The 14,200-nt window shown below is 38.3% G+C and overlaps 1 protein-coding gene across 1 annotated transcript in view; it reads left to right on the top strand.

Annotated features, from left to right (window-relative positions):
* The window catches only part of LOC135209352 (uncharacterized), a 95,315-nt gene continuing 81,115 nt past the window's right edge, over positions 1-14,200 (top strand). The window contains exons 1-5 of the mRNA XM_064242050.1: positions 1-281; positions 9,808-9,981; positions 10,976-11,168; positions 11,619-11,839; positions 13,000-13,285. Of these exons, the coding sequence (XP_064098120.1) occupies positions 97-281; positions 9,808-9,981; positions 10,976-11,168; positions 11,619-11,839; positions 13,000-13,285 (1,059 nt within the window). The 5' untranslated portion in view covers positions 1-96. The remainder of the gene's footprint in view (positions 282-9,807; positions 9,982-10,975; positions 11,169-11,618; positions 11,840-12,999; positions 13,286-14,200) is intronic.

Below are 14,200 nucleotides of genomic sequence, written 5' to 3'. Positions count from 1 at the left end.
CACAAGAGAGAGGAGAAAACCAAAGCAAGCGCACCGTTGCTTTCGACGTGCAAAAGCAAAGTTGCGTTTCTCGAGACAAATGAGCGACTTCCGCGCATGCGCTGTACAAGACTCCCTCATGAGCCTAAACATCATTACATGTTTGGTTGGCGCGGGGGGAGGAGCGTTTGGTCTGAAGCATTTAAAGGGAGCGTTTGGTGTCCGTCGACTCGACAGGTGGACGTGGCCGTGCTGATTCCCTCCCGAGTCGAAAAGGGTTCGATTGTTAGTAGAAAGAAAAGGTTAGTAAATGTGGGGAAGCGTTTGATTTGTGGGGCCACGACGAAGCGTTCGATGATGTCAAATTTATTTCGTATCAAGCTGAACGATGCCGTATTATCCTTTGAAAAAAGTTATGGCCAGTTCGAACAGTTACGTGCAGTTAACACTTGAATTGCCCTCAAGTTAATTTTCAGAATGTGGGCATTTCCTAAGGAACACGGAAATCTCTGCCTTCCTCTGGTTTCCTATTGAAAGCTGGTCTGTCATCGTTAACGAAGAATCACCGCGCAAAACCCGGCGGCGGTGACCTGGCTTGAAATTAGCAACGGCCCGTCTCGGGCTCCTTGGAACAGAAAATCATTTCCGGGTTTACTTTTGGAGGGCTATTCTCGGCCCCTATTTGGTGAATCTGGTGGCCCACTTTTATTTTGAATTTGTTGGTATATTTTTCTTGATTCAATTTCCATATTGTCAATAGATGGCAACCTAACTTGCCCTGACCCAACGTATCAAAAGGAAGTAACTTACTGTAAAGGTGTTGAAAGTAATTAGCAAGCATTGGTATAGTGATTCAGACTGCAAGGAACGCCGATGGACATTAAACCCTCTGAAACAATGAAAATTGAGCCTTTTGTTCCATTCTACGAACAGTATTCGCTTGCTCGGGGAGTAAGCCCACAAACGACTTTGTTGTTGTTATTGTTGTTGGGGGTTTAGGAAAGGTTTATGGATGAGCCGGAAAAGGTCACAAAAAGGTGTTTCGCATTGAGTTAAAGACACAGCAATTTTAGGATAGAATATTTATGATTTATTTGTGAGATAAAAATGTAAAAAAAAAAAGTTATGTGCAAGTTAAACAGCGCAGAAAAATTAATTCTAATAAAATACAGCGTATTTATTTCAATTTCCGTTGGTGAAAGAAGGCTGTATTTGTAGATTTTAGCCCGTTTTTATTTACGGTAAAAGTTTGGAATATAATTTTTACAACTTGTACGTGAGGGGAAAATCTTGCACGCATCCCGAGTAAGCTGGAGTTGGGATCACACATTGTTTTGTTTGTTTTTATTTTTATTTTTTTTTTATTTCATGGATATCAGAATCAGAAATAAAAAAAATATATTCAGTCGTGTTAAGTTGTCAACAAAAGAACATCAGATTTTAAAAAAAGTCAGAAATGGGAAATTTAATTAAAGATTTTTATTTATTTTAATACGGTTTTGTATCCGGAGATTTTCGCTGTAACTTTTATTTTTTATTTTTTATTTATTATTTATTTTACTGCGGTCGTCTATAACTTCAAGAAAGGTTGATTAACGGTCGAATATATATATATATATATATATATATATATATATATATATATATATATATATATATATGAATATATATATAATTTTTATTTTTACCTCGGCTTTTAGGACAGTGACCCAGTGCCGCTTGCACCACACTGCAAGGGTTTGTTGTAAGGCACTACAGTAACACTACTTATTTTTTTATATACGTTTTTTTGAGGCATGACATTAAGCACTTGGTCCTACGTGGGCGCATTACCTGTCGAGGAATAAATTGTTTCTATATATACATATACGTATATATATATATATATATATATATATATATATATATATATATATATATATGTATATATATATATGTACACACACACACACACACACACACACACATATATATATATATATATATATATATATATATATATATATATATATATATATATTATACTAAGCCGTGAATGACATACGTGTGAGTCAAAACAAGGGCGGCGGAGAGGGGCGTGGGGTGAGCACCCATACCTTAAGAGAGTTGCTCCTCGTAGGGGGTTAGTGCCCGTCAATGCACCGCATTATTTCAGGTGCTTAGCAGCTCCCCTTCGGTCCCTAGTTCCTTTTACTGCACCTCTGTTCATATTCTCTTTCTTCCATCTTACTTTCCACCCTCTCCTAACAGTTGATTCATAGTGCAACTGCTTTGAAGTTTTCCTCCTGCTACGCCTTTCAAGCCTTTTTAAAAACCGTAAGTTTCGTTTTCGTTGCTGAATGACCTCGTAGGTCCCAGTGATTGGCCTTTGGTTTAAATTCTGTATTCGGTTCAATTCAGCCCAAAATGGTTGCTTAGAATCGGAAGTTTTAACATCCTTGGTAGCCGCCCTCTTGAGGGTGGGGGGGGGGGGGGAGATATACACAGGTACAGTTGGCGAAAAACTCGTAAAATGTATTTGTGTGTTGTTTTGCCGAGTTCTGTCAGATTTAATTAAGAGTCTACAAGAAAACTCCGGCATATCCATTTCTCTCTCTCTCTCTCTCTCTCTCTCTCTCTCTCTCTCTCTCTCTCTCTCTCTCTCCATACAAGCGCCACATTAAACTACTTGTTTTATTATGATAGTTCAGCCAGTAACAGTTCGACATTCTGGATCAAAACAGTAACAGTTCGACAGTCTACACCAAACAGTAACAAGCGCCTCAGTGGCGTGGTTGGTATGGTGTTTGCGTCCCACCTCAGTGGTCGCGGGTTCGATTCTCGGCCATTCCATTGAGGAGTGAGAGATGTGTATTTCAGGTGATAGAAGTTCACTCTCGACGTGGTTTGGAAGTCATGTAAAGCCGTTGGTCCCGTTGCTGAATAACCACTGGTTCCATGCAACGTAAAAGCACCATACAAACAAACAAACAAACAAACAGTAAAAGTTCTTCTAGATCAAACAGTAGCAGTTTGACAGTCTAGATCAAACCGTAGCATTTCGACAGTATAGGTCAAACGGTAACAGTTCGACAGTCTAGGTCATACTTGTTGGCCTTGGGTCATATGGTAACAGTTCGACAGTCTAAATCAAACAGTCGGACAGTCTAGATCAAACAGTAACAGTTTGACAGTCTAGATCAACCAGTAACAGTTCGATAGTCTAGATCAAACAGTCGGACAGTCTAGATCAAACAGTAACAGTTTGACAGTCTAGATCAACCAGTAACAGTTCGATAGTCTAGATCAAACAGTCGGACAGTCTAGATCAAACAGTCGGACAGTCTAGATCCAACGGTAACAGTTCGACAGTCTAGATCAAACAGTCGGACAGTCTAGATCAAACAGTAACAGTTTGACAGTCTACCACATGAGCGCGGGCTTCAAGCTGAACTCAGTTCAACTGAGCGGCTCTCATTTTAGAGTCTAACCAGCTAGATAGAACCGCGCAGGATCTAAACAGACCTCTGAAATCTCTATTCGTTTTTCGTCTAGTACATTTTGCGAATTGTTCTTAAGGGACAAATTTGAACCCAAGTAATGAACGGCGAAGCATTTGCGGAAAAATAGAAAGAAGTGAGCAGTGTTATTTTTAAGCCACAAGTGCGGGTATTATTAACCAACCCAGAAATAATCCCATCGACATAAAGGGAAAAATAAAGTAGAAGAATCATTCTGTCATTAAACAATATAACATTTAAGACATATATTCTCCATAAGTAATGGCCTCCAAGACGACCAAGCCAAAAGGAGAAAAAAAAAGAGGGTTGGGGGAGTTTCCTCAGCGTAAAAATCACGAGAAACCCCAAGAATTTTCTTCATCTTAAATCTCCAAGCAATTTATATTCGTCTCAATAGATTCTCGCTTCCTTAGTCAAGGTTTCTAAACCTAGAAAATGAAGTGGGAAAAAGGCCAAAACTGCTGGTTGCAGGTGCACGCTATCTCATTTCATTAGAGCATCAATTTGAACATCATTGTCATCCAATTTCTGCGTCAGGTTCCTGAGACTATACTCTGTTTTTTTTCCATCTGTCCACCCGCCTGTGGTGTGTGCGCATGGTAATACTGCGTCCCTGGCTTTAGATAGTTACATTCAGCTTACATTTAACAATAATAACAATATCATATTTCGAATATTAGCAGTGTAATTCGCATACAGTAAATTATCAAAACTCCTTTCAGTTGCAAATGTACACCCAGATATCCTTTTATTTACCTAAAACTTACACAAAGCGTAACTATGTAAAGCCCAGGGCGCAGCGTTACCATACGTAAACACCACAGGAGGGTGGACAAATGGAAAAAAACAGAGTAAAGTTCCCCTCTGTTCACTTCTGACGGAGTTCCCCTCAGGTCCAACTGTAGGCATCACTAAAGGTTCTCTCCGGCGTCCCTTGGGCCCCTAGCTGCAGCCCCTTTCATTCCTTTTACTCTACCTCCATTCATATTATTTCTTCTTGCTATCAGTTCCTCGTTGGAGGAGTGGGTGACGCGTTCGCCTACCGATTCGGTAGCCCGAAGTTCGATTATCCGCTCTGCCGACGTGGAATCAGAGGAATTGATTTCTTGTGATTAGAAATTCATTTCTCAATATAATGTGGTTCGGATCCCACAATAAGCTGTAGGTCTTCTTGCTGTCCACCCTCTCCCAACAATTGATTCATAGTGCAACTGCTTTGAGGTTTTCCTCCTGTTACACCTTTCAAACCTATACCTACCCCCAATTTCCCTTCCAGCTCAGAATGACCTCATAGGTCCCAGTGCTTGGCCTTTGGCTTAAACTCCACATTCCTTCCTGCCTTCAGGTCTAGGTCATCCTCTGGGTTCCGTGATTTCTACAGCTTATCATCTGATGCGTTGATTTCTACAACCTGAAGCTTGCAGCATCTCGACACTTCCATACAACTGGACCGTTGGTATAGTGGTTAGTGTCGTGACATGCCACCCAGATGTCGCAGGGTCGCATCTCCCCCAGGGCGATGAAAAATCACTGGCTCTGTATCATGATCAGCTACTGTTACAATGTGGGGTCTGCGGTGGGAGGATGAAACCAGCATTCTTTGGAAATTTGTATTTCAAGTCAAGGACCCCTTTGGTGTGCTTGTTCCTTGTGAAAAGGTTTCATATATTCCAATAATAATAGTAATAATAATAATAATAATAATAATAATAATAATAATAATTCCTATAATTTGGTTCTTGTCGTCCTGGGAGTTCCACTTTACAACGTAGAGCTAGTTGTTACCATGGTAACTATCTCTACGACATAGCACACACATTTTTTTTAAATAGCACTTCAGCTCAGTGTTTGTTGTAGGCCTGATGTTTTATTGTCCTGATGTTTTCATTTCTTACCACTTGTCTTCATTTTGGTACTTTCATTTCTGCGCTGAGTTAGTCTCTGTAATTTTTTATATCTGTATCTTAGTGATTGTCATCTTTCTAGTACTTCCTTTTCTAAGACTTTGCATCTGCCTTCGATCTGGTAGTTAATAACCTACAAATTACCTGTGGTTAGGATTCTTGTCTGTTTTTACCAAGTGATTGATTTTGTCCCATAAAAATAATATCTATATATAGTAATATATTATATATATATATACAATATATATATATATATATATATATTATATATATACATCACACATTACTACAGGTGAAATATAGACAGGCCGTTTTTGGCCATATTTCCATCGTCAATGGCTTGGAAATCAAATCGAAACCGGTCAGAACCTACTACGTACACCCCTTCTCTTTATTTTTCACCTGCGGTAATGTGTGATAAACCATCCACGGGTTAAAGTGATTATGATTTGTATAGAAAAGCATCAAGCGCCTCTTGGAAGCTAAATCAACCATTCGGCACCCTTCAGCAGCGCTGTCCACAGTTAGCCATACAAGGGATGCGTGGTGTTTTCTAGTAAATGATTGTCCCGTCTAATCAGTCTAGACGCAGCCGCCACTAAGGGCTGTTAGTTGTGTATGTAAGCAGTTCGGAAGCTAGACATGAGCACAGCCAAAGGTAATTATAGTTGCAGATTAATTGTTGCCTATTCACGTTTGTTTTCTTATTGGTTTCGTCACTTAACAATAACGACAGGAAATTAGTGTTATTAGTCTTAGCCGACGGTCAAAATACACAACGTACTTGTGTGTATACATACGTACACGTTTATATATATAAATATATCTATATATATATATGAGTATATATTATATAGAACAACTTTACTTATGCCAATTTTATTAGCTACAACACTGGACAAGTCGAAGTAACTCTGTGGAGTATAGTAATTGGTAGTATCGGTATGAACTGCTGAAGAGAGAGAGATAGAGAGAGAGAGAGAGAGAGAGAGAGCGAGAGAGAGAGAGTTATCAGTTAAAGTATATATATATATATATATATATATATATATAGATATATATATAATTTTTTATGGATGAGAGAGAGAGAGAGAGATAGAGATGAGAGAGAGAGAGAGAGAGAGAGAGAGAGAGAGTTAACATTTACAGGATATTAGACTATGAAAAACTTTTCAAACAAGAGAGAGAAAGAGAGTCTAACGATAATTTACAATACAAGGAGCATTGCAGAAGGAAGAGGGACACAGATAAGAATAATTGGTAACGCATTACCATATTAACATAACTGCAAATGGAAAAGACAGAAAAAGAAAATGTAGATATCTAGTGACATAGGGACCCCATGAAAGATGGAGAGAGAGAGAGAGAGAGAGTGAGACTTGGTAATAAACAGGAGCATTGCAGAGTGAGTGAGAAGGGTAAAATGATTGATGTCATTGCAGTTTAAATATAGAAAGAGACGACAGCTGGTTTAGAAAATGAATGACAATATAGTCATTCACTTTTGATAGTTATGGGACGTTATATTCAGCGTCCCCCGAAGGGGGCGTTAATGCCGTCAGTACGCCTTACACAGCACACTGTAGGCATTACTTAAGGGTCTTTGCAGCGCCCCTTAGGCCCTATAGCTGCAACCTCTTTTCATTTCTTTTACCGTACCTCCATTCATATTTCCCTTCGTTCCATATGACTTTCCACCTCCCTCTAGCAAGTGTTTCAAAGTGTTACTGCTTTGAGGTTTTCCTCCTGTTACGTCTTTCAAACCTTCTAAAAGTCGATATCCCCTTCAGCGCTGAATAACCTCTTAGGTCCCAGCGCTTGGCCTTTGTCCTCAATTCCACATTCAATTTTGTTCTAAATTCAGTGTCTTACGTCAGAGATTAATCGCAGATTGCACAAATTCTGAAGACCGTCTGATCCGCTTAAGCGTAAGATATGTAGGCTAATGAAGGTTATGGATATAAATGATCAGTAATGAATGGTTCCATCTGCTTTACTTAGCTGTGGGAGATTTAGGGGTCTGATAATTATGAGCTTAATGAAAAGAAAATAGACATAAGTGGCGTAGCTTTAGAAGAAGAAGGAGAAGAGGAGAGAGAGAGAGAGAGAGAGATGTTTGGTGATACAAGAATGTCCCAAGAAGTGGAGAGGAAGAAACAGGGATACTAGTTTATTCTGCAAGAGAGAGAGAGAGAGAGAGAGACTGATATTCAATATATAAGAAAACGTAGAGCAAAATGCAGAATTCTGTGGCACAAGAATACAGCAAGAAGTGAAAAGAGAGAGAGAGAGAGAGAGTGAAAATAGAAAATCCAATGGCCAAAGAACACAGCAAAGAGCAGAATGAGAATGAGGACAGGAAATCCAAGCATAGCTGGAGTAGGAGGAATAGGGAGGAGAAGGAGGAGGAAAAACTACTGTGAAAGCCAAAGACCGAGAGCAGCTAATCGTAGTCCTCTGAAGAATGTTGTTCCTCGAGAGACTACGAGGGAGAACTGATGTGACAGAAGTAGACGAGCCACCGAGTAAGGGTAATGGGACGACGGTAGATTATACATATATATATATATGATATATACATATATAATATAATACTATAATATATAATATATAGATACATATATATATATTGTGTGTGTGTGTGTGTGTGTGTACATATAGGTATGTATATACATATAAATGTTTTATATATGTAAAAACGTGATGTTTATAAGAACAAAGTTACAGCCGCGAAGGAAAAATGAAACGCTTCAGATGCTAAGTACTTGGTAAACAAGACGAAAGTACCTAGCATCTCAATTGTTTCTTTTTTTCATCGTGGCTGTAACTTTGTTCATATATATATATATATATATATATATATATATATATATATATATATATATACACATATATATATATATATTTACCATATATATAATATATATATATATATATAATTATATATATAGATATATATATATATATATCTAATATATATTATATATAATATATTAATATAATATAATATATATATGCACGTTTAATAAATCACAGTAGATGCACGTGACTTCATTAAATAAGCGAATACCACAGGAAAATGATAGGTATAAATCCAAGCGCTTTCGTCTTTACTAAGACATTATGTGTATGTATGTAGATATATATAATACATATACGGATGTATGTGTATTATATGTATATAATACATATACATTCGTAATTACGTGTACAGTTGAAGCTTGGCACATAACCAACGAGTATACATATTCCATATATCAGCCATTGACGAATACTATACATAGATTGATAGATAGATAGATATTTTTATTGACCACAATACAAAATAATATGAATTTTACAAAAGAGTATTTGGTCCAAATTACAAAATTAAGTACAGTAGATTTTGTACAATCTCTTATACAAACTAAATGAATTTCAATTACACATATATTGTACTAAAACTAAAACAAAACCAATTTAACTATACGCTATCAACAAGTTCCTGTAATTACATTTTACACATTATAATAACGTGTTACATTCAATACAAGGAAAGAAGCTTATGTACAATTTTACATACTACATCATAATCGGTTCTGCTTACTAGCAAGTCTAAAGCTGTGGTAACGTTATATGTCTGCCTGATCTGTAACGAAAGTGGACAATTTTCAATGACATGATACACTCAAGCCTGGGAAGATGACTTATATAATTAAAAGCGTTGTTGGATGTCGCTTCATACATCACTACCGGCCTGTAGAAAGTCTTCAATGCTTACTTCTCTAGATATACTGCACTTACCCATATGGCAAAATGACTGATGCATCAGAATAGCTGGCAAATGATTTCTGGGAAATGAACATCATCCTATCTAGATTATTATATCTGGGAGCGTATTGCAGTTCAAACACTTGGGCGGAGCGAGATTTCTCAGTATGGTTGTCGGTGTATTCCAAAAATTCTTGTGTCTTTCCAAGATTTATCAAATACTGGAGTTTTTTCACTGTTGACCGACTTCGTTTTAAGTGTTGTCAGAATCGTGAACATTTAAGTTTAAGAATGACTTCTGCGGAGTTTTATGGTCATGTGTTATCATATAAAATTAGGGTATATGGAAAAGGATCAGGTCAAGACTTCTGTTTATGATAAGTATTCCAGAACAGCCACTCGCACCTGTATCTTAGACAGGGGTAACGTTTCGTAGCTGGATGGTATGTCGTCTGTTATAAATTCAGAAATCAAAGCACCTGCTGTTATATATCCTCTTACAGTGTGGAAGAATTTAAAAGAAAGCTAGACAAAATCATTAGGACACTGTGAATGAGCAGTGAAACCTGCTCCTAGAGATAAGTGAGCACATGATGTCTCCTCGGATGGACTAACAAGCCTTTGAGACATCCTAATCTTTGTAACTCCTTGTAACTCTTCGTCTTCCTCGACAGGATCTCAAGGATGGAACTCAACCCGTGCGAAGTGTGCCAGGTGCCTGCGAAGCAGTCCTGCTCGTCCTGCCACGCTTCCTTCTACTGTTCCAAGGAGTGCCAGAAAAAGGCTTGGAAGCTTCACAAGGCTTCCTGTATCCCCTATGTCATTGAAGTTCATCCTGTGTATGGGAGGTGAGCAGTAAATTCAGCGGTTTTTCCGAGGTGAAAAATGATCAATAATGCAAAAAGCTTATAATACATTGCCGTCAAGGAATGTTTATTCCATATTAAAACTATTCCTTTCTTAAGAATTAGGATTTTATGTTTATTACCTACTTTACCTGAGTCAAAACGTCAGTGAAAATTGTGTCAATCCAGGCTTCTTCGCCTACTTAATCTTATGAAGTGCCCTCTATATATCACGCAAAATTTATGATAATGGAAATAGTAAAATTCAGTTATTACGATGATGTACAACATGCCAGCAAAATCTGTAAGTTTATAAATTCTTTTGCTTCAAAAACAAACTTGAGATTATAGACGGTTTAAGAAACGAGAATATTTTTGCCACTCAAATGTGGCATGTTCACACTTGGAAGTATATAAATAAAAGGTCTAGAATGATTAATGTATTTTTACTTAGGAAGTCATGTTATCAAATTTAAATCTAAGGACCCTGGACTTGAGGAAGGCACCAAAGTTTTCCTGATTTTAGAGTCAAAAAATCTCTGCATTTGCTGCAGAAATGCAAAGCATAATGTGATTCACAAGGCTGGTAAAGAAGAGCGCACAGCTCATCAAAGCAGCAACCAAAGCAATATGTATAGAAAGAGCAAAAGCCAACGGCTTGGTGTCATGAATACAAACCGGTGATTCAGTTTTGTCAGGAAAGGAGAGAGGTCAAGTAAGTTCACGTCACAATGTAGCCACATGGATAGGTTCGACAGAGATGGAGGAAAGCCATTTCTGTGTAACCTGGCTTATTTTATATTAATTTTTATATGACCCGCCCTTTTCATGGTGGTCCTCTTAACCTCTCGCAGTGATCATGTAGCCGTCACTGTCATTTAGCTGATTATTTTTATGTATTGGTTAAGAACACTGCTGTCATCAGAGACTAATTTCCTTTCAGAATAGATCTGTCCACACGTTTAGCTCTGGTATTTTAGAAGAAATTATTTCCAAGGTACTGTGTGGCCACTCGTGACATAAAACCCGGCGAAGTCATCATGAGAGAAGTCCCTGTAGCCGTAGGACCAAAAAATATGTCGGTTCCCCTGTGCTTGGGGTGCCACAGGACGGTCACTGGCGCCTACTCTTGTTCCAAATGTAACTTCCCGCTCTGCTCGACAAGCTGCGAAAGTTCCGTCTTCCATGAGGTTAATGAATTGAATATTTATTCTCCGAGTTATTGTGGATCGTCTGCTGCCACCCTGTTTAAGAGGGCGCAGAGATCATTCCCCATGACCTTCAAATCTGCAACTTGCCTCTTTTGACATAAAAATATATAATGTGTGCGATACATCTCTCTGTTCCAGAAAGTCCTTTGCTGACCAGCCCCGCAGCATGCGTCCATTTTTCCTTACTTTTTCTACTAACTTGAGGAAACTTTGGATGTGCCCTTTTGGTTCTAGGGTGACAGAGCCAAAGAAGCCTTACCTGATGTCATTGGATGATTCAGTTTTATAATTCTCAGCACTTTGGATTGATTTTTTTAATAGCCTCCATCCTGTTCCTTTATACCCTCCCCGTATGACACGTAACTTTGCTAGTGTGGATTTCTGTGATAGTTTGGCCTAATTGCATTATTTTTTTTTCTCCCAAAACAGACAGAGTGCAAGGTGCTTTCGAAAGCAAAGAAGCTGACTTATATAATGGACGTCACGCAACCTGACCCTGCCTACGAATGCATACTCCCCCTAAGATGCCTTTTGACGAAATATACTGATCCTAAAAAGTGGAAGGTGATCAGTGGCCTACAAGACAGCATGGAATTCATGACTGCAGATTGGAAGCGAAGAGTCGAATTGAACATTATCAGTTATCTGAAGTAAGTAGACCTACTTATTTATCTTCACTGAACCTGTGAACCTATCAATGTGCTAAGCGCCTCAGTGGTGTGATCGGTATGGTCTTGGCCTGCCACCTCGGTGGTCGGGAGTTTGATTCTCGGGTATTCCACTGAGGAGTTAGAGATGTATATTTCATGTGATAGAAGTTCACTCTCGACGTGGTTCGGAAGTCACGTAAAGCCGTTGGTCCCGTTGCTGAATAACCACTGGTTCCATGCAACGTAAAAACACCATACAAACAAATAAACAAACCTATCAATGTGCTCAGTTTTGAATATTCAGAGTGTGTGAATGATTTAGAGACTTTTTAAAAAAATAATGTATATTATTATCTCTTTATCTTTGTTGTAATAGCTGTTATTCCTCATATGAAAGTGTTTCTTAGATACCCATGAAATAGTTATCCAGGGTTTCTGGAGAAAGCAGTTCCTAGGATTGAAATCCAAAATAGACCATAATCTTACTTAAGGACACAAATGTTATCTATCTTAAGATGATCCTAGATACTTCTTAAGTTCCAAAGTTAAGTACAGGATGTCAGTCTTCGTAGAGTCTGATGTTAAGAGAATCTCAAAAAATTACCTCCAACTGGTTCTCAAAATATTTTCCTCAAGGATATTTCTCTATATTAGTATATCTCCTAGCAAGAGGTGATCTGAGGATTTCTATTAAAATGGTAGTAAATTATATTCAGAAGTTCATCTGGAAGGAACTTTGATATCATTAGAAGTTTCTTAGGAGATGCCACATTCATAATCATCAAAGTTATTCTGAAGTAAAAATTACAAAGTCATCGCTTGGTAATATGTTGCATCTCATTTCTATAAGTCTTCGTGCCTGCACAATTCCCTGTAACAGTTCCACGTTGGCCGAGTGCATTTCGCGCTCGACTACCAACCTGGTGGTCCGAAGTTCGATTCTCGGCTCTGCCAACGCGGAACCAGAGGAATTTATTTCTTGTGATATAAATTCATTTCTCGATACAATGTGGTTCGGATCCCACAATAAGATGTAGGTCCGTTGCTAGGTAACCAATTGGTTCCTAGTCACGTAAAAATATCTAATCCTTCGGGCCAGCCCTAAACTAAGATATACTTAACGATTCCCCGTAATTTTAACTATAGTTCTTCTGCTTCAGGAACTGCATGAGCTTTAAAGGCGTAGAATCAGCTGAGATCTACAGGATTTGTGGCATCCTGACTACGAATAGCTTTGAAACGAATCACAATGGGCAGTCCGTCGAGGGGGTGTTCCCCAAGGTAGCCATGATGGCCCATGACTGTTCTCCAAACACCGAGAACATCTTTGACAGGACCATGCGAGCCACTGTTCGGAGTACTGTGTTCATACCCAAGGGAGCCTCCATCACGACAACGTATACCAACCTCGTTATAAACACATTGGGGAGGAGAAGGAGCCTGTTGGTAAGTCAAAGAAATAATCTTGAGTAACTGCTAATTTAGTTAAAGCGCTGAACGCATTTTTTTTTCTCTGGGACGAATCTGGAGCTGGCTGTGAGCAAGAAGCGTATTTGGATTTCTGTTTGAATTTTTAAATGATTTCGGTAGAAATCTATCTAGAAATAGTGGGTAATCGTGAATGACATGTTGGCTATATGGGCACTGTAATTTGAAATTGTAAATTGAAAGTTATATTATGCCTATAGCAGTTTCAGGTTTTTGGTATGCCATAGATTTTTAACCTTGCTAGTTCACATCGTTTTAGATGCACGGAGTTCGTAAAATTCTGTGATGGGTTTTAATCTACTTTTTATACGTGACACTTCACCGAGATATTCCGTCTTTTATTCGTAAAGGACAAATTATTCAAAACTTAAAGAGAGCGGCTATATAATTTGGTTTTTTATATAAGAGTTTACGGTTACGTCTTACAAGTATTCTTTCTGTATTTCAAAACATTCTTAAAACCCAATTAATCTAGTTGAACGTTCTCCTTTCTGTGTTTTAAAACTTACAAAATTAATTACAAGTACATTCTTTCATTTCGTCTTGCAATGTCGATTCAGTACATAAATACTTAATTAATTGACTCGCTTATTCAGATTGATTGATGGATTTATGGCTACTAAAGCTGGCGTCACAACATCTAGGTAATTGACGCCGACACGTTGAAAAACTGACAGTGGGTCAGGCCTTCCATTTCAGGTCTGTTTTCGATCAAGTTGGTTAGCCAGTTTTAGATGACAAATAGACGAATCAGACTGAATGGTAAAATCAGGACTGCACTCCCGTACAGAATACAGAGGACCAGGCTCTGCATTCCTGTATAGAGTACAGAGGACTAGGTTCTGCACTCCCTTACAGAGTACAGAAGAGTAC

Source organism: Macrobrachium nipponense, chromosome 37 (assembly GCF_015104395.2).
Source record: "Macrobrachium nipponense isolate FS-2020 chromosome 37, ASM1510439v2, whole genome shotgun sequence".
Lineage (NCBI taxonomy): Eukaryota > Metazoa > Arthropoda > Malacostraca > Decapoda > Palaemonidae > Macrobrachium > Macrobrachium nipponense.
The sequence above is the reverse complement of the archived record's forward strand: the minus strand, read 5'-3'. Positions and strand labels throughout refer to the sequence as shown.